We start from the raw sequence: 25212 nt of genomic DNA, 5'->3' as shown, positions 1-25212 counted from the left end.
TATGGGGCGAATGCAGGCTTTCGCTGGAGCCTGGAGAGCGAGAGGTGTCGGTGCGCACCGACACCTCTCGCTCTCCAGGCTCCAGGAAGCTATCACCAAGCCTTGCACGCCCGGGGGAACTCCCCCCGGGCGCGCAAGGCTTGCAGGCGGTAGCCGGCAGCGCGAAGCACGGGGCGCCCTCCGTAGGACCCCCGTGCTTCGCGCGGGTGTCAGCAAGCCTTGCGCACCTGGGAGATCTCCCCCCGGGCGTGCAAGGCTTGCGGGCGGTAGCCTGCAGCGCGGAGCACGGGGCGCCCTTCGGAGGACGCCCCGCGCTTCACGCAGCTGTCCGCAAGCCTTGCGCGCCCCGGGGAACTCCCCCCGGGCGTGCACGGCTTGCGGGCGGCAGCCGGCAGCGCGGAGCACGGGGCGCCCTCCGTAGGAGGCTGCGGAGGGTGGCGCGGAGCTGCCTGCACTCCAGGGCTTCTTGCATCTCCGTGCCACCCCCCGGATCCCGGCGCGAAGCCGCACGGGGCTCCAGAGGGTGGCGCGGAGCTGCCTGAGCTCCAGGGCTTCTTGCAGCTCTGCACCACCCTCCGGATCCCGGCGCGAAGCCGCGCGGGGCTGCGGAGGGTGGCGCGGAGCTGCCTGGGCTCCAGGGCTTCCTGCAGCTCTGCGCCACCCTCTGGATCCCGGCGCGAAGCCACGCGGGGCTGCGGAGGGTGGCGCGGAGCTGCCCGCGCTCCAGGGCTTCCCCCGCGCCTGCCCTGTGCCTGGGGAGGGGGAAAATTTTTTTTTCTTTATTCCCCCCCCAAAAAAAATTAGGTTCGTCCTATGGGGCGGTGCGTCCTATGGGGCGAAAAATACGGTATGTGTTCATTGGTTTTCAGCAGCTGCATGATGTTGGGGTGCCAGCTGAAGAAGAAGAGGAGGAAACTGGCTGCCATGGAATGTTGATGGTAGTTTAGTGTCAGTTTGGAACAAAAAGGAAGGAGGCACTTGGTCTACCCAAGCCCCTGACATTGACAATGTTCTGGAGCGGTTGGGAGACATGAAGTTACAAACAAAATAAACACTTCTCCTTCCTGTGCTACAGAGAGATGTTACAGGAGGGGGACACCTTTGTAATTTTTCATTTTCCAGAAACTTTATCCAGTGCTGGACAGGACTCAGGTTCAGAGCTGGCAGCTACTCCAAACATGAATCCCTCAGTGCTATATAACACAAAGGGGAAAGGTTTTAGGAGGGTGGGGAAAATGTCGCCTCCCCAACCCTTGTGAGTCTCAACTAATGTTGATGCTGCAGACTATCTGGAACTGTAAATAGATATTAGGACCCAAGAATACAGCAAAACATTTGGTTGTGGGTTTCTACTTTTATGCATATATTAGCATTTCTATTATAAAAAGGCTTTCCAAAATGTTAACACTACACTGTTCCAGTCATATTTTCAGTGCTTAAAAATGTCAAAATATCCTAAAAGATAAAGTGCGAGATTGGCTACATTATGCTCAGATTAAAGAGGCTTTTAACTTGGATAAAAAGATAGGATTCCAGGTGGAAAAATCGAAGTTAGAAACAGAACTGTTAGAACCTAAGACCAAGGTACTTTCAAAAATGTACAACCTGCTGTTAAAGTGGAATACACAAGATGAAATGGTTAAATCAGCTATGATAAAATGGGCACAGGACATTGGGTACAATATCATGTTTGCTTACTGGGAAAGGTTATGGACCACCGGTGTGAAGTTCACGGCATGTAATGCCCTAAAAGAAAATATTATGAAAATGATATATAGGTGGTACATGACCCCAGTCAAGCTTGCAAAAATATATCACTTGCCTGACAATAAATGTTGGAAATGTAAGGAAACTGAAGGAACGTTCTTTCACCTCTGGTGGACTTGCCCTAGGGTCAAGGCTTTCTGGGAAATGATATATAATGAGTTGAAAAAGGTATTTAAGTATACCTTCCCTAAGAAACCAGAGGCCTTCCTTTTGGGCATTGTTGGCCAGAGGGTGCTAAAGAAGGACTGAACATTCTTTATGTATGCAACAACAGCAGCAAGGATACTTATCGCCAAACATTGGAAAACCCAAGATTTGCCCACGCTGGAAGAATGGCAGACGCAACTGATAGTCTATATGGAATTAGCAGAAATGACTGACAGAATACGAGACCTGGGAGAAGAAGCAGTGGAAGAGGATTGGAAAAAATTTAAGGACTATTTATAAAAACATTGTAAACTGTATGAGTGCTAAGAAGGATGTAAGATTGAAAATAACATGGCATCAGCAATCTAGTTGAAAGGAATATGAGAGTAGGTGAAATTCGAGAAAAAGACAAATTTTGGATTAATATTATGTCTAAATTAAGTATTTAAGCTCTTGATAAAAGTATTTAAAGTTAGAGACATAACACTGGAAAATTACAAAATAAGAATCGAAATAAGGTGATAAATTGCTGTTTAAAACTTTATAAATTAGGAACGCAGGAACGAGAGATGTGAGGAAGTCCAAAAAGTGAAGAAAATATGGTTATTAATTATTTGATTTTGTTGTGGCATGTTTTTTGTATTATGTGTTAATCTTTTCTTTTTCTTTTTGTGTTTTTCTTTGTTTATTGTATTCTGGTGATGGTTTTATATGTGTTTGGTGATTATAATGTTTAAATTCTTTAATAAATATTTTATATATATATAAAAAATGTCAAAATATCCACTAAGAAAGTACTTTTAAATTTATATTATAATCCTCTTGTGGGCTATGAAGTAGAAACATTGCACTATATACTGTAAAAGGGGGGAAGGTATGCTGCCTATTCCCACCTGGTCTAGATAATTCAAAACACAAATATTGAGCCTAGACTTCTTGTTTTTACCTTTATAAGTGACTCCTTAAAAGAAGTACGACATCTACTGAAAACATATCTCAATCAGCAACAATAATTAGGTCCCTGCTGGAGACAGAACAAAAAGATAATTGTATTCTAGGTTTCATAAAATGCACTGTAAAAATACAGCGATCTTGGATAAAAGTAGCAAGCCAATATGAATTCTTCATGCCACTACTGAAAATCACATGATTCTTGAAATCCATAATAAAAATTGTGCCAAACTAAGTACTTTCTCTTTGGTGAGTTACTGAAAATTTACAAGAATAGGTGCATTGTTAGTTTCAAAGAAAGGTATTGTTGATATACCATTCATCAAAGGAAATATGCAGGTGAGGCTTTCAATCACATGGTGCCTTTAATATGTGAAAGAACTTCAACTACATTTTTTTTTTAAAATCCTTACAATATTCCTGTATGATATGGCAGTCTCATTAGCCCCTTACAGTCCAAGAGCCTGTTACAAAAAAGTGCACATTCTAAGTTTGGCTGGCTAGGCATTTTATAAAAGTTGTGTCATTTCCAAAACTGTCAGTCTTATGAGCAGTTGCTGGGAGGCATTTATGGGGTGAGAGCCCAGTAAAAACCTTTTCCAGGGTTCAGCATTCTCAGCATTACATAATAAGGTACTTGGATGAAACAAGCTGTCTCTGTTGGGGAACCATGTACATAATTATTTTGGATTATTATTAGAGATGGGAGGCTAAGACTAATGGACAACACCTTGCCTAAAGAGTTTGTGGCTGAGATGGTATTTGAGAAGTAGCTAAGAATCTCAACAGTGTGTGCCTATAGTTCCACAGAACTTGACCACATTAACACCTGGAGCATGTGGAAGAATGAGAACCCATTTCCACTTCCAAAGCAAATTCCATGATTAACTGAGGATTGGTCTATAGTAGGTGGTTTGTCTCACGGCAGCTGATATATAAAGGGACATACAAGTCCATATCCTTTCTTCAAAGGAATGTACGCTCTGGTCCCTGCCATCAGCCCGAGGTCTAAAAGGATTGAATTCTTGCCTCCAAGAAAAAAAATCACAGCTCTCTGTTTTGAATAGTTAAAAAATTATTCTGGTTTAGGAACGGTTCTGTGTTCCTCTTTTAGCCTAAAATGTTTGGATTTTGGTTTAAGAAACACTGCTAAATATACTGATTGTAAGTCACCTTGGGAAAGCTTTTATGTTGAAAGGCAGCCTATAAGTTGTTAAAGCAAATAAAGATTGAATTTGCAGTTGATTCGTAGAATTTAGAGTGGCAAAAGCAGCAACGGACACTGGACTCAAACACTATTGTGCCTCATAAAGGACCGTGGCCATCTGATGTGAGGCAATAAAAGAAAATCACACTGCTATGGCTCATTCCATCCCCAGACTTTATGCCAAGCCACTTTCGTGCTTCCTAACTTGTTTTGTAAACAAATATTGGGATGATACCTCAAGTCTCACTAACTAATTAACTTTCTAATTTCTGTGAAAAGGTTAAACAGATTGTTTGCTGGAAAATAAAACATATAGCGTGCCTTAATTCCACACTTGCTCATTTTTTATTTTTCCTCTTAGAGACGACTGTAAGCCAATTTTGCGTTGGTCATAAAATGTGAACAGATTTGTGTGTGGGCACTGCTTCCTAAAAATGTTAGAATGTATGAAAGAAGAAAGAGTAAATGGTAGCTAAAGTGATTTCAGTTAACAATAATACCAATAACATGGCTAACTTCCAACCTTTGTGCTTAGACAGGTTGTTGTTTTCTAACTTAAAAAAGAAATGGATAACCTTACTTTTATTGCAATGACCTGATTTTTTTTTTATTGGCCTCCACAAAGTCTGGTTGGCTTTGGAAGCTGGCTTCTTCCTTTTTTCCTGCTTGTAAATTTTCATTTTAAAACCACATCAGAAGAAGGAAACTATGACATCCCCAAATCATTAGGGAAACTGAGATTTTACATATGCCCAATTCATCTAAAGGGCTTTGTTGCTGGAATTGTTGTAAAGCTTCAGTATATTAAACAGCTGACCAGAAATGTCATACTTTTTGCAACTGGTTTCAGCTACACGGTAATTTCAAATTCAATATAAAACGAAAAGGGAATAATTAAATAAAAGTAAAGAGCTTGTATTGACGTCTTTGAATTAAACATACAACAGACCTAAAGACTTGCAACAGGTCCATCATATTTAGTTTGGGGAATGCTAAATATGGGGAATGCTGAACTATATTCTGTTTAGTTCAAATCTAAGATAACTTGAATGGCAAAATAATCATTCTGTCACAGTGCAGTTTCAGGTGGGCACCATCAGTTTTGAAAAATCCAGTGACACTAATTTTTAATTTAAGAATGCCACTGAAATTGCAATTGTTTTATTTTTTCCTTTTTATAGGTTCAATCCATGTCAACGATGTGTGCACTATACAACTGCATTATCTAGCAGTGCAGAAGTTGCAGCTTGTCTGAGAAGCTGTGGTGGAATGTTCTTGAATATGTTTTAGAACTGTATTTGATGCAGAATCCTTCACCGCACCTTACCGCAAAGTTCCTTGAGCATTTCATTTGCACATCACAGCAGTGATAACCAGCCAGAGATGCTTTGAGTGGAATCCTTAGAGAAGGGGGAGCCAGAGTGGTGTCCTGCAGATGCTGCTAGACTGCAACTCTCATCAGGAGAGGAATCTGAATGGTTGGCCACCCCGCCCTACAGTGACCACATTTGGAAGGGATGCATACAGTACAGAGGATTCTTCCATTTGAAATCTGTAGTCCTTTCCACCTACACAGTCTTCCATGTGTATCTATCAATATTATCTAGCATACACAGGTTACAGCGGAGGAGGAAAGGGCAATTATTGCTCTCAAATCAGCAGGACAATGACCTGTGACTTGTAAGCGAGAAACAGCAAACCTTAATTTTAATGGCATTCTTCTCCTATAAGGCTAAGATGCATCAGGGTATGTGATTCAGAAGAGCATCTGGTCTCAACAAAAGAAAAATATAATTTTTATACCCATACAATCATTTGGCAATGGGGAAAGAGCTGGAGTTTGGGATTCAGATGGGTGCCTGATGAGCATAATGTTTGAGGTTTGGATGGGGATCTGATTGGCATGCTGCTTGTGCCAAATGAAGGGGTGAATTTTGGGGTCGTGAAGAAGAAGAAGAAGAAGAAGAAGAAGAAGAAGAAGAAGAAGAAGAAGAAGAAGAAGAATTTATTATTTCTACCCTGTCCATCTGGCTGGGTTTCCCCAGCCACTCTGGGTGGCTTTTAACAGAACATTAAAAACAAAATATAGCTTCAAACATTAAAAACTTCCCTAAACAGGACTGCCTTCAGATGTCTTGGATGGATGGGTATTTGACCTTGCTTAAAGGAGAAGGGTGATTTCAGGGGCTAGTATGGAGTTTAGACTGATGTCTGGTCTTATGTAGTACAGTGGTACCTCAGTTTTCGAATGTGTCTGTTGATGAATATCTCGGTTTTCGAACGCCGTAAACCCGTAAGTAAATGCTTCAGGTTTTGAACACACCTCAGAAGTTGAACATGCCACATGGCTTCTGCTGAGTGCAAGATCCTGAGGCCTAGCTGTTGGCTATTGGGTTTTTGAACATTTCAGAACTCGGTCTTCCGGGATGGATTACGTTTGAAAACCAAGGTACCACTGTATAGGTATCCTACACAGTGAATAAGAAAATGATATTTTTTGTGGGTGGCAAAATGACGGTTTTCCATTGTTCGAAAGTGTGGGGTAAATCTTAGTGTATGAATAGGAAATCCAGTTTTGGACAAAGGATTGGAGTGACATCTTTAGCTCAGATGAGATTTGGAAGTAAGTCTCACATTGCACAGTGGGATTTACTCCCAAGCAGATGTGCACTGGACTGTAACTTTATGAAATAATCTGTTTCTAAAATAAACTGTTAATCTATTCAGTATGCTATACTGTAGCAGCAGCACTGATTATAAGAATGCTGCTAGCTGTTTTTCACTACCACCACAGATAGATAGATAATGTAGATATGTAGGGCCATTATGAAATGTCTTTGTTCTTTCCCGCCAAAATGATTCCATAAAGTAGGGACTGTGCAAAGTGTTGTGAGGCAATTCCTGACTGGGTTAGGCTACTGGCGGCACTGAGGTCTGCTATCTGCACTGGATCTTTATACTCTTCTAAGGCCCAGTGTGTGACCTGGATCTACAAAGTCCTTAGTGTATGAAAGTCAACAGTGTTTAGGGACCGTCTCCTTCATGATCTGCAAAATCAGAAAGTTTTTGAGTTTTCTACATGTTTGTAAAGTTAGGGAAGTTCCACAACTATGGAACAGCCAGTGAGAAATAATATGACTCAAATAATAATAATAAAAGGCTTCAGCCTATCTTTGCTAAACAGTGTTTTGTATGTTTTTATTATATACCATTTTACAATGAGTATCCACTTCTTAGAGTTTTCATCTTGTTTTTTTAATGTATTTGTTGCACTGGTGTTTTTAGATTTATTATTTTATGTGTAAATCACCTTAGAGACAGTGGTTTAGAAGGCAATTAATAAATTAAGTGTAATAATAACAATAATATTCAGCACTTGCTCCTGAGTCTTCCATATAAGCTAAACAAATGAATAATATGGTCTGGATATGAATGAAAATGAATTCATTAAAAGTTACTTCCTACAAATCAGAGTCTGTCTGTATGAATAATTCATATGTCCTGAAAAATCCAATAATCTGAGTGAAGAGGTCTTTGTTTTGACAGTATGGGTTGATGCTAAGAAACCCGGGAGAACATGTTTCAGTATATACACCGATACCCCACAACTGCAGTATTGTACTCACAATCAGGTGACCCTGTGTGTGCGTGCAGGTTTCTTGCTGAATGTGATGAATGGATGAGAGCTGGGCTCAAAGATGGGACAGTTTCAAAGTTCAGGCAGGGAAGGCCTGACTTGGCGCTGTATGCACCCGTCTGCGTAATCTCATTCTCCTCAGGCTCTTTCTGTTTTTCAGCTGTCTTGGGTTTCTTCCTGAAAACAAACAAAGAGACCTTTGAAGGAACTTGTTGCATATGCAGGAAACAGCATTTTTAGAATTGTTAAGAGAAAGCTCTTTTTTGTGGCCAACTTAAAGGGAGGAATCCTCTTCTGAATACTTCTTATATGGAAAGGTGCCAGTTCTCATATTTACTCAGATACAATGATCAATGTATCATATTAAAAACATGCCATTCAAAAACATGCAATAGTATTTTTGAGGAGTTCACAGAAGGACAAACCTGCTCCACTGGTTTAGGTTATTCAGATACTACTGAAAGCCAGTGGCTAAAAACTAACATCCTATTATTATTATTATTATTATTATTATTATTATTATTATTATTAATCACAGCATGGCAATAGCCATATTAGTTATTATTACCAACCAAAATGTCTCAAAATAGTGAGCATGATTTTATGTATGCCAGAAATCTTCATTAAACTGATCACACCTAGATGAAGATGTATAGGAGCAAAAACCACATGTTGCAATATAGGCAACAAACATGTAGTTTATTTATTTTTACTAGCGCAGAGCAGTGTTGGGGGAAATATGGCCCTGGGGGTGAAGAGAGTTGGAGTCAAATAACATTGGGAGGGCAACAGGTTCCCCGCCACAGTTAGAGCTCATTGCAATGTCACACATACATCCTATCATTTCTCAAATGACAAAAACTTTGCCAAAGATGCAGTCAAGGCTATCACTGAGCTTCTTGGTTGAATTCAGATTTAGATTACCTTCCATTCACTTTGAATTTTGGATAAAATTATTTCCCTGCAAGTGATTTCTAAAGTGTAGCATAATTCTTTATATTAAAAATAAATAAATTATGCTGAAGCAGAAGGTGCTTGATACCAAGATCAACCAGTAAAATGGCACCTCTGCTTTATGTGTCACTCTCAGGTCTGCTCATGGGACACTCTGAAACCTGCTCAGAGAACTTGCTAGTCCCTGCCTTTCTTGAAGCTGTTAAGAAAAAACCCACTTGCTTCCACTCAGGAACTGGCCACATTGGGAATCAAATGGGCCATAAAAGGTGAAATAGTCAACAGCAGCTAATCCAGGAGAAAATAGACCCAGAGTATAAATGGACCCAGAGTATAAAGGCACAGTGGTGTAAAGGATGAAAGATTCTTGGACCTTTAATAGTTGCATAAAAGGAAGAATATTAGCAGGTGCAGTTTCTCTCACTCCTACATAAGTGGTGCCTGCCAAAGGTTCCACTTCACACAATTTTGAAAAGCACAGAAGCTCTATCTACTTTTGCATATGATATTGCAAATTGCAAAGCCATTGCACATTGGTGGAACAAAAAATGCTAGTTCATATTACACAGTGGTACATGAAGTAGGGGTTTGAAGCCAATCCTCTGTCCAGGTGCTAAAATTACTTCTTATTGCACACTATTTGCCATGCTTATGTAAGGAAGCAGACATAGAGAGCCCAAGTAGTTTCCATGGCAATCCACATAGTATGATGCTACACTTGAGAACTGGGATGAAGAAGGTTATTCCAGTACAGCACAATGTAACCTTGTATTTTAGTGGTCTGCATTGATGTATTTCCAATGCAATCAATTAAAACAACACTCCTTTCAACATATATGACTATATTTTAAAAACAGTCAAGATAAAGAACATTCTTACTAATAAATATGAAATTTATAGCCAATAGGAGCTTTGCCAATTAATTCAGTGGGTTGTTCATTGCACTGATAATTCTTTAAGGAAAAATGGATAATTTATTTCCTACAAACTCCACATTTACATTAATGGAAATGTGATACTGTACCATTCTCTCATTATTATATTTTTTAACATCAGAGTAAATACCACTGCTAGAATTGTACTTCATTAACAATTGGTGCAACAGAGTGGTTCTTACAACGACTATCTACCCTCCAATAACAGCTTGGAGGGAAAAATATTATGCATATTCTATTACTAGACTCAATCTAATTAGTCCAAAGCAATTACTGCTACTACTATTATTAACTGATTGCACCTCTGAAGAACAGTTCATATTCTCTTTGTTCTGCAGTAGGAAACAAAGCCAGCTGGACACTATGGGTTGGTTCAGACCTAATGGGAAAACATGGCTTCCCTGCTATGCGAACAAGCCTACATGAACCTCAAGTTTGCACACTTCTCTCTCCCCTCTCCTTGTGTGACCGCAAAGAGGAGATTTGAATTTTAAGCTCCCATTTCTAAACACACCACAGCTTCCTCTTATGTCTGAACTCACTTCAGCTTGTTTAAACTGTGGTTTCTGAACTGCCTGGATATGAAACTATGGTTTTATCCTGGCTTGTTTCAAGAAACCACGGCTCCCTTAGTTGAGATTGTTACGCAGCACACTTTTGAGGTGAATCTGTGAGCAGGGGAAAGGTGACCATCAGTTTATTTATTTATTGCTTTGACACTAGTACATTTTTGATTACCACCATTAGGTCATTGGAGCAAGTGGAATTGAGTGAATTTTAATAACATATTGGTGAATGTGGCTTGCTTAAAAGTGAACATTAGGGACTGAAAGAAGTTGGTGCCTACTGATTTGAAATTGGTGTGGCATCCACTTTAATTTAGAGAAATAGGCAGCTGTGGTCACACTTATTTTAGTCAGTAACAGTTTTTATGAAGACAATATTTAGGTTGAAAAATGGCTGTCATAATCATTTAGGGAATATAGATTCTTTGAACTTATTAGCTAAACGGGACAGACGTTTATTATCAATATATTCTTAGGGTAGTAAAAAATAATAATTAATAGTAACTTTTCAAGATTGACAATGCAAACAAAAAACCCCTTTGTGTTGGCCTATAAAAAAACAAAACTTTCTGAATAAATCTGTGGAATTTAGCAGGTGAATGCTCAGTGGTTTAATTTCTTGGGCACGGGTACATCTTACCAGTTTGTGTGCTTCCTTAAGAAATGAAGCACCAGCTGTTTTCACTGTTGAATAGTTATTGATTTTTCATATGAAGCCCCAGCCACACCTGCTGCTCCACCCCCAACAGAACTGGGTCATCTAGCTAGGGTCACTTTAAGAGAGTCCCCGTGCTTCTAATGGAAGTGACAAGGCTGATTTAAAGCACTTTGTTGCAGAGATCAGGAACTGAAAAGGGAAGCAGGAGAAGCCTTTAAAAACCTTTATGAGTCTCCTTTAAGATCAGAGCAAGATTGAGTACTTAAAAGGTAAGGGGGAGTCTACACTAGCCATACTGGCTTGGATTGATGGAATCAAACAGCAGCAGGAGGGCCAAATGTTCCTCACTGCCAAGTAGCCTGGTGGAGAAGGAATGAATCCCTCCATCCATTATCTACCAGCATGCTTAGTTTCCCATGGACCTTTTCCCCCTCAGCAGCTGCTCAGATATACAATGGGTTTGTGGAAAAGGGATGGAGCAATTTATCCCTACTCAGTCAGGTTTGCCTTTCTCAATCTTGAGCATGGAAACCAGCAAGCAGGCAGAGAAGAGACAGTAATCCACCCCTTTTCCACCAATGCACGCACTCAGAAATTCCACAGAGTTCTCGGTGGAATTCCTTGTCACCTATGGCACCCAGGCAAGTATTCAAATAAATGTGTGACGAAAGCCTTCCCCACTTCCAGTGCCATTTTGAAGTTGTTAAATATGCCATGTTAGCACGTTTTGTTTTAAAATATGTTCTGTTTCAGAGTTGTGCCCTATCTTACCTTTTAGCACTGGGGTTCATATGTCCCAAAATATCAGGAAAACCGCCACACCATCTTTCTTTAAAAATACCCTGCTGTAAGTTTATCCCTATCCCTATATCTGTAAAGCGCGGATGAAGATAAAATGCTCTGGATAAATGTTGATACTGCTTTAGCAGATATAAAAGCAAATTCTTTTATGTTTGTTTGGAAAGATCCAGAAAGTTTTAAGAGGACTACGGATAAGGCATCTTTTGAGGATGGGAACACTGAAGTAAAAATCAGAAATACAATGCCATATGATGGAAGGGTAGGTTTCAAAGACAAACGTTTCTGTGAAAACTAGTACTTTGTGCTTCCTGCACAGGATCAGGTTGTAGAAGAGATTAAAAGCAGAAAAGATACAGACTTGAGTTGGAATGATAAAAACAAGAAAATGAACTCAACAATAATGTTCAGTTTTAACAAAATGACAAAAAACCCCACAATTTCCCAAGGGCAGAGGAAAAAAACAAACAACAATAAATGCTGGAAAACAGAATATTTAAAAACATGGGTCCAGCTCATTTTTTTCTTTTGATTTACAGGTTGAACTGTTTTTCTTCAACAGCTAACACAAAATAATTTGACCAGAAATGTTAAGGGGCGAGAAACACATGCTGGTAATTGTGGAGAGATGGTGAAAGGCAGGTAGACCTATACAACTAGCAGATACAGTGGTATCTCCGGTTAAGAACTTAATTCGTTCTGGAGGTCTGTTCTTAACCTGAAAATGTTCTTAACCTGAGGTACCACTTTAGCTAATGGGGCCTCCCACCGCTGCTGCGCAATTTCTGTTCTCATCCTGAAGCAAAGTTCTTAACCCGAGGTACTATTTCTGGGTTAGTGGAGTCTGTAACCTGAAACGTCTGTAATCCTAGGTACCACTGTATTTGAATTGTCTGCATATAAGAACAAAGAACAAGCTTGCTGGATCAGGCCAATGGCCCATCGAGTCCAGCATCCTGCTCTCACAGTGGCTGACCAGATGCCGGTAGGAATCCTGCAAACTGCACAACAGCATTCTGTCCACCTGTGATTCCCAACAACTGGTATTCACAGCATTATGCCTCTGATGGTGACGGCAAAACATAGCCATTGTGGCTAGTAGCTGTTGATAGCCTTGTCCTCCACAAATTTGTCTTCTCCTCTTTTAAAGCCATCACAGCCTCCCGTGGGAGCAAGTTCCATAGTTTAACTAAGTGCTGTGTGAAGAAGTAAATAGCTAACACACATATGCACAAATATCATGAGATATTTATTAGTGAAGTTACATAAAATTCAAATATGAGGGAATCTGGAATGAAAACCTTCATACAAAATCTGGAGTGCAAGGAGAAAAAAATTATAATCGGAAAAAGCACAGATTCATTAAAAACAAAGCCATTTATCTTAGAAAACGATTCTATTTTCTGCTTCCCCTTTTCCCTCATAAAAAGTTTTCTCTCACAAAACTGTGAGAAAAACAATTTTGTACTGTAAAGGATTCAGAAATGAAGAAATATTCAGGAAAGCACCTTATCGCACAATAGGGAGCAAAGCCACTTTTCTATTAATCAAGAACATTGTCTCTGGTTATATAAAGAAATTATATAAGCCTGGTATGTTTGAGAGAGCACAGCATGTGAAAGTTCTTGTGAAACCTCGGTGGCTGCCAATTGCAGGAGTAAGCCTTCAGAGGGCAGCAGAGCACCAGCTAGCGCAAGGCTACATTACAAACAGAGAGAACTTCCTTTAGAATCTTCCTCCTGGTCACCCTGCCAGAGGTTAGTCTGCTAAGCTCCCTTAAAAATAAAAAATAAAAAATGAATCTTTGCCCTAAGTGTTAAAATTATACAGCCCAATGAAGCTTCTGCTCAGCCGGAAAATGAAAGCTCAAGTAAAGCAAATTGGCAGAGCAAATAAATATTCCCTTCTTCTCCTTTCCTTTAAAAGCCATGGTAAAGAAAAGAGAAGGGACTGGGTAAACAGATGGAGTAAATAAGCATGTTGCTTGACTACATCAAAAGAAAACCTAGCATCCACACAGCCAAGAGGAATACCGGGCAAACACTGAGGTTTTTCATGCCAAGATTACCTGCAAACTGAAGTCACCAAGGCTTTGGTGTGTGTGTTAAAAAAGATTACTGCACTAGTATTGTGCATTGTTTTAATGTTTTTATCATATTGTATTGCATTATGAACATTGTAAATCACTTTGAGGCTTTTTTTTAAAAAAAGAATAAATTACTATACAAGTCACTCACTCACGCAAATCCTGTTACTTTGAGTCTAAAACGTATTTCTAGCTAGAAGGTAGGATGCAAGTATAACAAGTGAAACAAAACAAAACAAAACAAAACAAAACAAAACAAAACAAAACAAAACAAAAAGCTTGTGTTACCTTGAAGACTAAGGGTGGCATTCAAGGTAGCACTACATGGAATATGCACATGGGGAACGAGGTCTGCTTATGCAGTGGGACTTTCACCCATCTCCTCCTCCTGTGTGCCCTCCAGCATGCAGATCTGGGGGTCTCGCCAACACTCCACATCAGATTAAGGGGAGCAGGGGAATCCCTTTGTGCAAGTGGACTTCATTCCACACACACAATAACTTAGTTGAATCCTGTCCTAACATGTTTATTGCAATGTCAATCTTGGTAGACTAAAATAGTAAAGGTAAAGGACCCCTGACAGTTAAGTCCAGTTGCAGATGACTCTGGGGTTGCGGCGCTCATCTCGCTTTACTGACCAAGGGAGCTAGTGTTTGTCTGTAGACAGTTTTTCCGGGTCATGTGGCCAGCATGACTAAGCCGCTTCTGGCGAAACCAGAGCAGCGCACGGAAACACTGTTTACCTTCCCACCTATTTATCTACTTGTACTTTGACGTGCTTTCGAACTAACACTGCTTTAAGATAGGCTTTTAGATTAAATCACTTCTGTGTTCCTGTGTTATGCACTGGGTTGTGTACAGAGTAGTGTTATGTGAACGTCCCATCAATGTAAGGATTTCTATTTGCTCAATAGACTCTTCTCCCTCTCCCCCCACCCTCCATGTTTCCTATGGTTTTAGGAAGTGACAAGCACAGCATTTTAGCTGCTCTACATCTGTAGTAGACAGATGTAGAGGAGACCATCACTTACCTATCTCCAAGGACCAGTGCATTGCTCTTGTTTTGTATATATTTAACTAGGAATATCTGAGTATTCCAGATACCAGTATTGGGCAGTTTTCTCTGCATTTTTTTTAAAAAACATTATCTTATTATTCTTTGTACACCACTTTCAGTAGCCTTTTACCCATTTATAGGTACACACTTCAAATATTTGTAAAAATTGTTCTTAAATTTGCTAATCATCATTTAACCAAACAGTATATATTTAGCACTTTGAAATATTCCTAGTTAAAACAATCTGTTGAGCTTTTCCTCAGTTGCTGTTGCTCTTCTTACAAAATCCCATAAAATGTCAATAGTTTTCAATTAAAAATGATGCCTTCTGTTTTTTTATTCTTCTTCTATATATGTACCATATTCTCTTACAACTAATCAAGGACTGCAGTGAGTTGTGGTTTAGTTGGCATATGTTTCAGAGAGAGAAAGGAGCACATTTTGGGGCATTGTCAACTCCATGCTTTTAAATGTTCTATTATCTCCGTTTTTATTGAAGATTTTTGCTTTTAACTATCACCCTATACTCATTTTCAAGCATTATGACAGGGTTGCACTTTGTGATTCCAAACAAGGAAAGGCACAAAACTTAGTACTTGAAATAGAATTCAGCATCCTGTAAATCTTTCTCAACAAAAGGATAATTTTATAGCCCAGAGTTTCTCAACTTTTAAAAACTCATGCCTCCTTTCAGCCAACATAAAAATCCCATACCTCCTTCAAACCTGACTTCCCTAGCAATGGAATTGAAATATTGTGACTTAATTATTATTATAATATTCTACATACATTGTACATATTTTTGGAAACACTTACGCCCCTCTTGAAATATTTGTATGTCCCCCCTGGGGGGGGGGTTGCCTCTCCAGTTTAGAAACACTGTTCTAGTCCTTATGGCTGTAACATGTTGATAATGTTTGGTAATATCCCCAAAGCCAGAAGGGAGCAGGATCTACAAGGTCAAGAGGCCAACCCTTAGTACCCAAAACAGTTCCTTGCTGCTTCCTATGACTAGCAGAATTGGAATGAATTATGCTAAATCAGCAAATATTGCAAATCTGCTTCATTTGATATATAATATATTGGCAGAAAATGTGTATGTGTGTGTGTTTGTGTTCAGTTCAGTTCAGCATTCAGACAACCCTGATGACTTCCCTCCTTAGTGGGTGATGTTGGGTTACTTTTCTCTAAATATATAACCATATAGTGCTAACAAAAATTAAAGCATCCGACTCTGGTTTCCAACAGACATGCAAATTTTATTTGATCAGCTGCTAAAATATCCCATCTGTCTGATACAACATGAATGTGTTTTTAAAATGTGCTTCTAAAACAAAGACTTGATTCTGAACATGGATCAGAATGTTTACTCCTGGACATTCTTAACAGCTTGACACTATATAGTGTAAATTCTGAATTTACTTTTGAAGATTAGATAAAGTCTGACTCTGAACTTCCGCTGAGCAGAAATTAATGGGTAAGTCAAGCCAAGTATTGCAGCTCCATTTTGACATTCCCAATTATTTCAAAATGTAACCCTTCATAGATGAGAGAAAAGAAAACTCTGACTGTGAGTTCCCTCCAGATAGGTAATACTTAACTCAGAGACACCACAAACTCAGCAAAGACCAGACACTTCTCCATGGCAACCTGACCAAACAAGTATAAAGATCAAGCCTGAACAGGGACCAAAGAGTTGTTCAGACTAGCATCTTATAACTACTGTAGGAATCAAGCTCTTTTGAGGGCGGCAGAAAAATTAAGAGAAGCCAGGCAAAAAGGACTTTCAGTCAGTACATTAAAGCAGCGATTCATAGTATGCAAACCACTGCTGGTATGCACTTTGACCACAGCAAAAACAATAGAGGAAAATACCAGAGGCCATTTCTGGGTCAAACAGGGACAAATGATAAATTAGAACTCCATGCTTTCTCCACCCTGATGTGGCATGAAGGTGAAGGGGAAGGGGAATTGTTGCCAGGTAGTAGGTAGGCATTGCTATGCTTGTACATGTTCCACGTCTCTGAGGCTTTTAGCAATCAAGTGGAGACGCTATTATTCAGAACAGATATAAATCCCCCTTCCCTTCATCCCATACAATTACACTGGTGTTTTAAATCAGAAGCCTCCCAAGCATTCTGCTATGTGGCATTGCTGAAAAAAATGTAGTGGTCCACAAGGAACAAACAAACTGGAAACGTTCTTAATAAAATAAAGTTTAAGGAGCAGTGTATTTGAGGAAAAGGCAAGAAGATCTTTTCAGTATCATATGAAATGAAGTGTAAATCAAGAGTATAGAGGTCCAAAACACTAGAACTCATGGTCATCCAATGAAGCTGAATGTTAGACGATTCAGAACAGATTTTTTAAAATAATAATAATAATAATAATAATAATAATAATAATAATAATAATAATTTTTATTTAAGTACTTCTTCACATAGCACATAATTAAAGTATGGAACTCGCTCCAACAGGAGGCAGTGATGGCAAGCACCTTGGATGGCTTTAAAGGAGGACTGGACATAGAGGAGGCAGCTACTAGTCATGATGTCTATACTCTGCTTCCACAGTAGTAGTAGTAGTAGTAGTAGTAGTAATAATAATAATAATAATAATAATAATAATAATAATAATAATAATAATTTATTATTTATACCCCGCCCATCTGGCTGGGTTTCTCTGGGTGGCTTCTAATAGAACACAAAAAAACAGATTAAAACTTCAAACATTAAAAACTTCCCTAAACAGGGCTGCCTTCAGATGTCTGAAGGTGGTGTGCTTCTGTATTCTGGTTGCTGGAAACCACAGGAGGGCACAGTGCTAGTGCCATGGGGCTTTCCTCACTCCTGCTTCCATATTGGCTCTGGAGGCAGGTGGAGGGGAGATCATTCCATCTGGCAAGCAGAAATGTTTTTTGCTGATGGAAGAATCATAATAGCTTGAACTTTGAATTCCTCCTTAAGTGTGTTAACCTACTCTTTTCTTTTTATTCAGCATATGTTCGTGACTGCTTTTAATGACTGAACACTGAATGTATCTATGAACAGTCTTAAGAACCTTACTCAATTTGCCTACAGCAAACAGAAATCTGAAAAACTTCCTCTAGGAGGAGTAACAACTGGAAACCATAAATGGAACACTACTGCAGCTTTTTTTAAAAAAATACCTACTCAAATTCCCCCAATAATTGGAGGGGGGGAGTATATGGTAGCCTGTATTTCTCTGCAAAATTCATTTTTGCTCAACATTTTTACGCAGGATGCATAGTTAACTTACAGTGGTTTCTTGATGGTATCACTCTTCAGGTAAATCACTCCAAGTTTTAGACCTAGCGCAGACATTCATTGGGGCAGAGAAAAGCTGTGCCTGTACTGGAAAGAAACAAAATGAAGTATAAGTGAGTTATTTGTAAATGATCTGGAATCAGGGTAAACAGTTTGTAAATCATACTAAATTATTCTAGATACAAGTGAGTCATAACACTACTGGTAATAATTCTGGAATAGAAAAAGAAGTAGTCATTATTCAACCAATACACAATTAACTTAAGGAATATATTACAACAAGTGGTGACCAGCGTTGGTTAGATAACCTTACAACAATTGGACATATTAATGGTATCCATAGCTATTTATCATGGTGGTGATATACTTCTGAATACCATAATGTGAGCAAACAAAAAAGGATGGGCATTCTTAAGATGCCTTGTTTGGAAATTTCTGAGGAACAGTTGGCTGGTCACTGTTGGAGACCGACTGCTGGCCAAGATGAACTTTGCACTGAGATCCAGCAAAGTAATTCTCAGGTTTCTAATTGGATTGTGCAGAATCCAAATATATCCAAGTTCTAATGCTCTTCCCTGTGTACTGAATATTAGCTTACGGAGGTTGGTGGGAATCTTAGTTAGATTTGGATGTACAGTGCAGGCAAAGTATAACAGAAACCGTGAATGCCAATCTTTTCCTTATTTACAAAGTCCCTTTAGAAAGGTATTGTCTCTGGTCACAATGTAACAGACCCCATTAGGAAACTACTGAATCTGATCAAACATAGTAAGGCAACTAAACTCCCACTGACAATTATGTCCCTAGACATCCTCAAAGCTTTTGATTGCCTTGAATGGAAATACCTATTAGCAGTACTAACTAACATGAAAATTGGTCCCATCTTCTTACAAACCCTCAAACAAATCTACTCCCATGCCTCAGCAAAATGTGGGACTGACAGTATGGACTCTAATTCCATAGCAATCCAAAGAGGCACAAAACAAGGATGCCCACTGTCTCCCTTTCTATTCATTCTGGCTCTGGAACCTCTAGCAGTCCAAATCGGAGCAACCACAGACATCAAGGGAGTGGAAATAAAAGGCAGAACCTATAAATTAGGGCTCTTTGCAGACGACCTGATGGTCACAACACCAGACCCCATAAACACAGCAACCACCCTAACCGAAGAACTCAACACATTTGCAATGGTATCGGGCCTACAAGTAAATTGTGCAAAATCCGAGGCTATGTGTTTCACCCCCCCCATTCCAAAAAGAATTTGCCAACATCACTAAGATAAAACTGCCGCACCAAGTACAGATACCTAGGGGTACAAATAACCAGAAACCTCAACAAACTATATCTCCACAATTACAACCCCTTGTGATGACAATCAACAAAGACTTGAGGACTTGGAACAATACTAACTTCACCCTTTCAGACAAAATAGCCATGATCAAAATGATCACCCTCCCAAAATTAACCTACCTATTCTAAACCCTCCCAATCTGAATTCCTGCAACCCAACTCTGCAAATGGCAGAAAAAATTACACTCGTTCATCTTCTCACACAAAACAAACCAAGAATAAACCCCAAATACCTACACCTTGTCCCTTCACTACATCGCCAACCAAGTGTGCAACATAATTCCATACATTCTAGAAGACGAAACAAAACAACGGGTACACCTGGAGAGAGACATACTCGAAAATACTCCCACCATAGCATACCCATTCCTCCCAAACAAAGGAAAATCCTCACAACACTAAACAGGTTCACACAGACCATGCTTAAAGCATAGAAGGAAGAAGCCGGCAAACTGTCCCCAACTCCATCCCCACTAATCCCCCTGGCTCATCATCCACTATTCCATCATGCAGCACAAAACTTTCAGATAAAAACCTGGCAAGCCCAAAGGCTTATGTCGTCTAGCAGGCTTCTACAAAAATAACAAACCCACATCAACACAAGAAATACAAGACAAACTAGGGGACACCCAAATTCCCTGGCTAACACACCACCAATTACATGCCTTCTTAAACAATCCAGTAGTAAAAAACAGCAGCAACTAGGCCCTTGACAACCTTTGGAAACCTCCTCCTAACAACAAAGGGACACGGCAAAGAGATGGTATCCACAATATACAAAATACTGTTCCAAAATCCCACAGACATAATCAAAAAACAACAGGAGGATTACAGAACTCATCCTGAAACTCACTTACAGATGTTACTTAATACCATAGAAACTAACACTGATACATCAGGAGCCTCACCAAAATGCTGGAGAAGATGCACCTCCACAGCCACATACCTCCACATGTGGTGGGAATGTTTCAAAATCCAACTCTTCTAGACACCAGTCATACAAGAAATAAGCAAAATAACTAAACAAGTATTAGAAGTCATCCCAGAACTGTCCCTACTGAACATCTTCCAAAATAATAATGCCCACTCACATTATAAAGAGCTCATAACCCATCTACTCTCAGCAGCCAGAAACATCATAGCCAGACACTGGAGAGACCTGTCAGGGGTAAACATGGACCAATGGTATCAAATTATTACTATAATAATAATAATTTATTATTTATACCCCGCCCATCTGACTGGGTCTCCCCAGCCACTCTGGGTGGCTTCCAACCAAATATCAAAAACAATACAGCGTAGGGAAACAGCCTTACTAGGAAGACTAACCAATAAACTGAAACTGACATGGGGACAAACAGAAGACACCTTCATCCCGGTATGGTTCCCCTTTATCATATACATAGCCCAACAAGTCAACAACAAGAATCCGTTGACAGCATATGAATCAATATGTCTAACCTGACCTAAAAACCCACCCTCTCATGCACTCACACACATAAATAAATCTCACTACAGCCAACCAAAGACAACCTACTACACCCTAGGTCACCCCCAACCTCTCTCACCACCAAGGAAATATAACAAGTGAATAGAAAGAGAACCCACACAAGTGACACTGAGACAAAACCCCACACGTACACTAAGCAGAAAAATAGAAGCATTGTCACCCCCCTTTACCCTATAAACCCCCTCCCCCATTTCCCCCTCTTTTCTTCCCAAGCTAATACTGCATGCAACACTAATGTCTCACAACAAATGTAACTGATCTGTAGAAAACACAACTTGAAAAAAGAGACAATGCAAGTATTTTTGTAAACTAAGAGATCTTTAATAAAGTTTATTTTAAAAAGAAAAAAGAAAGGCAAAGCATGCTACAGAAAGAAATAAAGCTCCCAAACTCAGAAATATAGGAAGCTGACTTATGCCTTGTCCATCTAGTGCAGTATTGTCTACTCTGACTTGCAGTAGTTCTGCAGGGGCTCTGCAGAAGTCTTTAACATTGCCTGCTATATTATTATTTTAATTGGAGATGCCAGGGATTGAACCTGTTCTAGTTGCCTTCCATACCTTGAATGAGTTAAGAAGAGTCTGACACCAAAGAACTCTTGCCTTTACACAGAAGTGAAAACATGTGCAGATATTCTTGTATAAATTCTGAATCTCTTATCAGCGAGGCATACAATCATGCATATGTGGTTCCAGCAAGGATAACTGCTAAAAATACAGTAATAATTTTTCTACTTTTCATAATAGATGTTCTCTTTTATATAGCACTGAGGTCCTTGAAAATGATGTTTTATATGCTCATATTTTCATATGCAGTGTTGGCTTGCAAAGGGAATAAAGTCAGCAAAAACATTTTGGTATTTTATAAAGGCAATGCTGATTAATGGCCTTTCTACTTAACTCCTCATACTAATGCTTTGATTCTCCTCTTTCCCCCTTTCATAAATTGGATTGTGACCCTTCATCACTTGTTGACCTCCTTTCCTGAGCTGCTCATTAATCAGCACCTCTTCTCTGATATGGTCTGTCATATCCTATTACTTACAATGCACATAAGCAGAAGGTACATCTACCCTGCACCTCACACTGTACACGCTGGAAAGTATCTAAATTTAGTCTCTTTCAGAGTTCTCTTTCCTGCAGATATAAATTCTAACAAATCAGCATATCACCAATGCTTCCTTCCCACCTCTGATATTTATTTACTGAAAGAACATCTCTGTGAGATATCTACTGAAAGAAAATATCTATTCGAACTTTCCAGTGCTTTTTAAACAAATGAGTTGAAGTTATCCCAAACCTTGTCTGATTGGCAGAGGGAGTCAAGAGAAAAGGACGTTTGAAATTTCCTGTTCTCAGTGGTTATGGCTGGGTGTGGCAGTCTTTATTATTGGGATAGCACCTTCTATTAGAAACATGCAATCAAGTGCCATCTCTTCATTCCCAAACCAATCCTGGAAAAGACTTTCATATCCTACAAAAATGGAACTCCTAACACAGAATCTAAAGAAAACAGCAGAAGGCGTCATATGCCATCAGGGGTGCCATCTCCTAGGGGCCAAGCCCTTCAACCCATATTATTGGGGAGAGGGTGCCCCCCATGTTCAAAGTAGGAGGAGTTTCAATGGCTGGCTTCTCCTCCTGCTGCTGCCATGGGGGGAAGGAGTGGGGAAGTAGTCCCTGGCTGGGGAAATGCACAAAAGGAATAAATCCAAAGGGCAGAAGCAATCATGTTACAGATTCAGTAAGTACCTTCTGCAGAACTCTTCTGATGAATGCTGCACCCACAAAAGCAAATATATTAATAGGAACCTGTTAACTAACAGCTAAGAGGTGTATTTGCAAACTGATTCAATTGACAGAGAGCTTCTATAGCAGGTGTGGGGAACCTGTAATCCTTCAGATGTTGTTGAAGTACAGCTTGCATCAGCCTTAGCAAGCATGGCCAATGGCCGGAGAAGCTGGGAGCTCTATCTGCCCATCACTTCCCTCTACAGCACATGCAAAAACCACCTTCTTGACCACTGGACTCAATATTGGTCTTGTCTGCTCAATCCACCAGAGCCTGTTTTTACATGCAGGGAAAGTCCCCAACTCACCGATGGTTTGAGATGTTTTGGCTACCCTCACCTGGTACAGCCAGCCAGTCAAAGACGTTCCAGAGGTGCAGCCACTGTTGCATGCTGACAGCTTCTAGGAGCCATAGGTGAAAGCTTAGTGCAGGGTGAAGACCAAAGGTGTATAAGCTACCCCAGAAGGAACATGACGTGCCCCCCAACAGAAGCACTAATCCTACCCTAATGCCCCAAGGTGGGGCAGATTGAGTTCATCAACCTAGGAAGGTAGCCCATCTAGGAGAAGGAAAACTCTGATCTTAAACCTCTGCTTAGATTAGCTCTCTGAAAACAAGTGGAAACCAATTTTGAGAAAAACAAGAAAATGTAATGCCATAAAAAGCTACTGTATGCTTCTGTTATTACCTAACTCAGATTTGTGACCTGGTACTGGATCATGAGAAACCAGTGCTCTAAAATATTAGCTGCTGTTTTCTTTTCATTGGTATACTAGTCTCCTATATCTGGACTATGGTGTTTTGCAAACTGTGCTTGGTGCCATAGCCAATCATATTTGGATGTAAATTGCATCTAGAATAATCCAGTGACCCAATTATGTTCCTTGCACTGAGAAGACATTTTTGTGGTGGTGGACAAACACAATGAACCTACAACAATTAATGCAGAATTTCTAATTTGGAAATCATTAAACTAAACAGGTAGCAGAGGAGTGAGGAAACTACTGAAGTTTTCCAGAAGTGGAACCAAGCATTTTGTCTACCATAAAGACTATAGAATACTACTAAAGACCAAACAATTATTTCTCAATGAGCAATAATTTCCAGGTGGACCATTCAAATTGGAGGCTGCCGCAGTTTGCTAAGGGATGGGGCAGGTTCCTGGAGGCCTCTGCAAAAATAGTAAAAGAAAAACATTTTTCTTCTTTTCCCAAGGGCAATCTTCTATTGAAATCTGGAAATGCAGTGAATGTTTATACAGTAAAAGTCTACATCGTGTTCCCATTGTTTGTCACACAGTCTCTCTTACTTATCTGTAACTAGTTCTCTGTTGCATTTTCATCTGACACCCTATAAAATTTCACTTTGCTCAAGTTGTAGTTCTTGCTCAACCAACTGCAGCTCAAATTTGGCACTGAGAAACGTAAGCTTTCTACTCTGTCATGATGAAATGAATTTTCAGTTCCTAGAGGTCAAACAAGGACAAGGGACAGAGTATTTATTCAGAAGCTTCTGGAAAATTATCGTTTTTCTATTCCCTAAAAAAAATTGATTTTGAAGGACTGTACTAGCTAGCTCAGAAAGTTACGGATCTTTACCTTTTATATTCCCAATTTCAGTAACAGTATCCTTTATATGGCTAGCCCTCATCAGCCCTGGAGGGTTAGCATTAGGCAAAGCCTACCTATGGATCTGAATTTAAAAGCTCACTTGGAAGAATCAGTAGCTCAGTAAACTGTGCTTTGAGAGCTCCGAGGACTGTAGTCCAATAGTATTAGCTGTCTAACAATTCCTAGAGTTCAAGGCATGTAGATGGAAAGGAGCAACAACGTTTCCTTTATGATGCACATGTCACAGATTGACCTTAATAAGCCACAATAGCTCTTTTGAGCGACTAACCTTACTTAGCTGCAAAATAGTTGTGCTAGCGCAAGGATTAGCAGTAGTGCAACAGGATCCCAACCCCCTCTCCTCCCCAAATTTGCTCTGGAGACTTCAAAACAGATTTAGAGGGTGCATGGGAGAGGGGGAGAACATTCCATTGCACAAGGAGAAATCTCCGTTGACCTTAGTGCTAAGTTGCATACAACCCTATACTTCTGTTGATGCAATCTAGAATTGCATTATACTTTTTAGCTACCACACCACACTGCTGACTCATGATCCTTGTCGCGGGTACTGTTACCAAGCAAGGTGTCACCCATCCTGTGTCTGTGCATTTGATTCTCCCTACCTAAATACAACACTTTACATTATCTCTGTTTCTAGTACTGGCCAGGTTCTCCATTCTGTTAAGACCATCTTGAGTTTCAGTTTCTGTATTCTAAGCCCCCACATAATTTGGTGCGATCTGCAAATTTTATGAGCACCCCCTTCATTCCCTTTATTTCATTTTTATTGATTTTTATGTAGACAAATATAAATGAAAGTAAAATACAACCGAACCAAATATAAAATAACCAAACACCTCCCTGAGCATTAATCACTTCCTGTTTTCCATCAACATGCCTC

The 25212-nt window shown here is 39.8% G+C and overlaps 1 protein-coding gene across 7 annotated transcripts in view; it reads right to left on the bottom strand.

The window, feature by feature from the left end:
* ZBTB20 (zinc finger and BTB domain containing 20) overlaps positions 1 to 25212 on the bottom strand; it is a 471737-nt gene that overhangs the window by 17625 nt on the left and 428900 nt on the right. For all 7 annotated transcript variants that reach the window (XM_028726550.2, XM_028726549.2, XM_028726546.2 and 4 more), the window contains 2 exons: positions 18043 to 18137; positions 7699 to 7886 (listed from right to left, as the gene is read on the bottom strand). In XM_028726550.2, the coding sequence (XP_028582383.1) occupies positions 7699 to 7886; positions 18043 to 18107 (253 nt within the window). In that variant the 5' untranslated portion in view covers positions 18108 to 18137. The remainder of the gene's footprint in view (positions 1 to 7698; positions 7887 to 18042; positions 18138 to 25212) is intronic.

Source organism: Podarcis muralis, chromosome 4 (assembly GCF_964188315.1).
Source record: "Podarcis muralis chromosome 4, rPodMur119.hap1.1, whole genome shotgun sequence".
NCBI classification, from domain to species: domain Eukaryota; kingdom Metazoa; phylum Chordata; class Lepidosauria; order Squamata; family Lacertidae; genus Podarcis; species Podarcis muralis.
The sequence above is the reverse complement of the archived record's forward strand: the minus strand, read 5'-3'. Positions and strand labels throughout refer to the sequence as shown.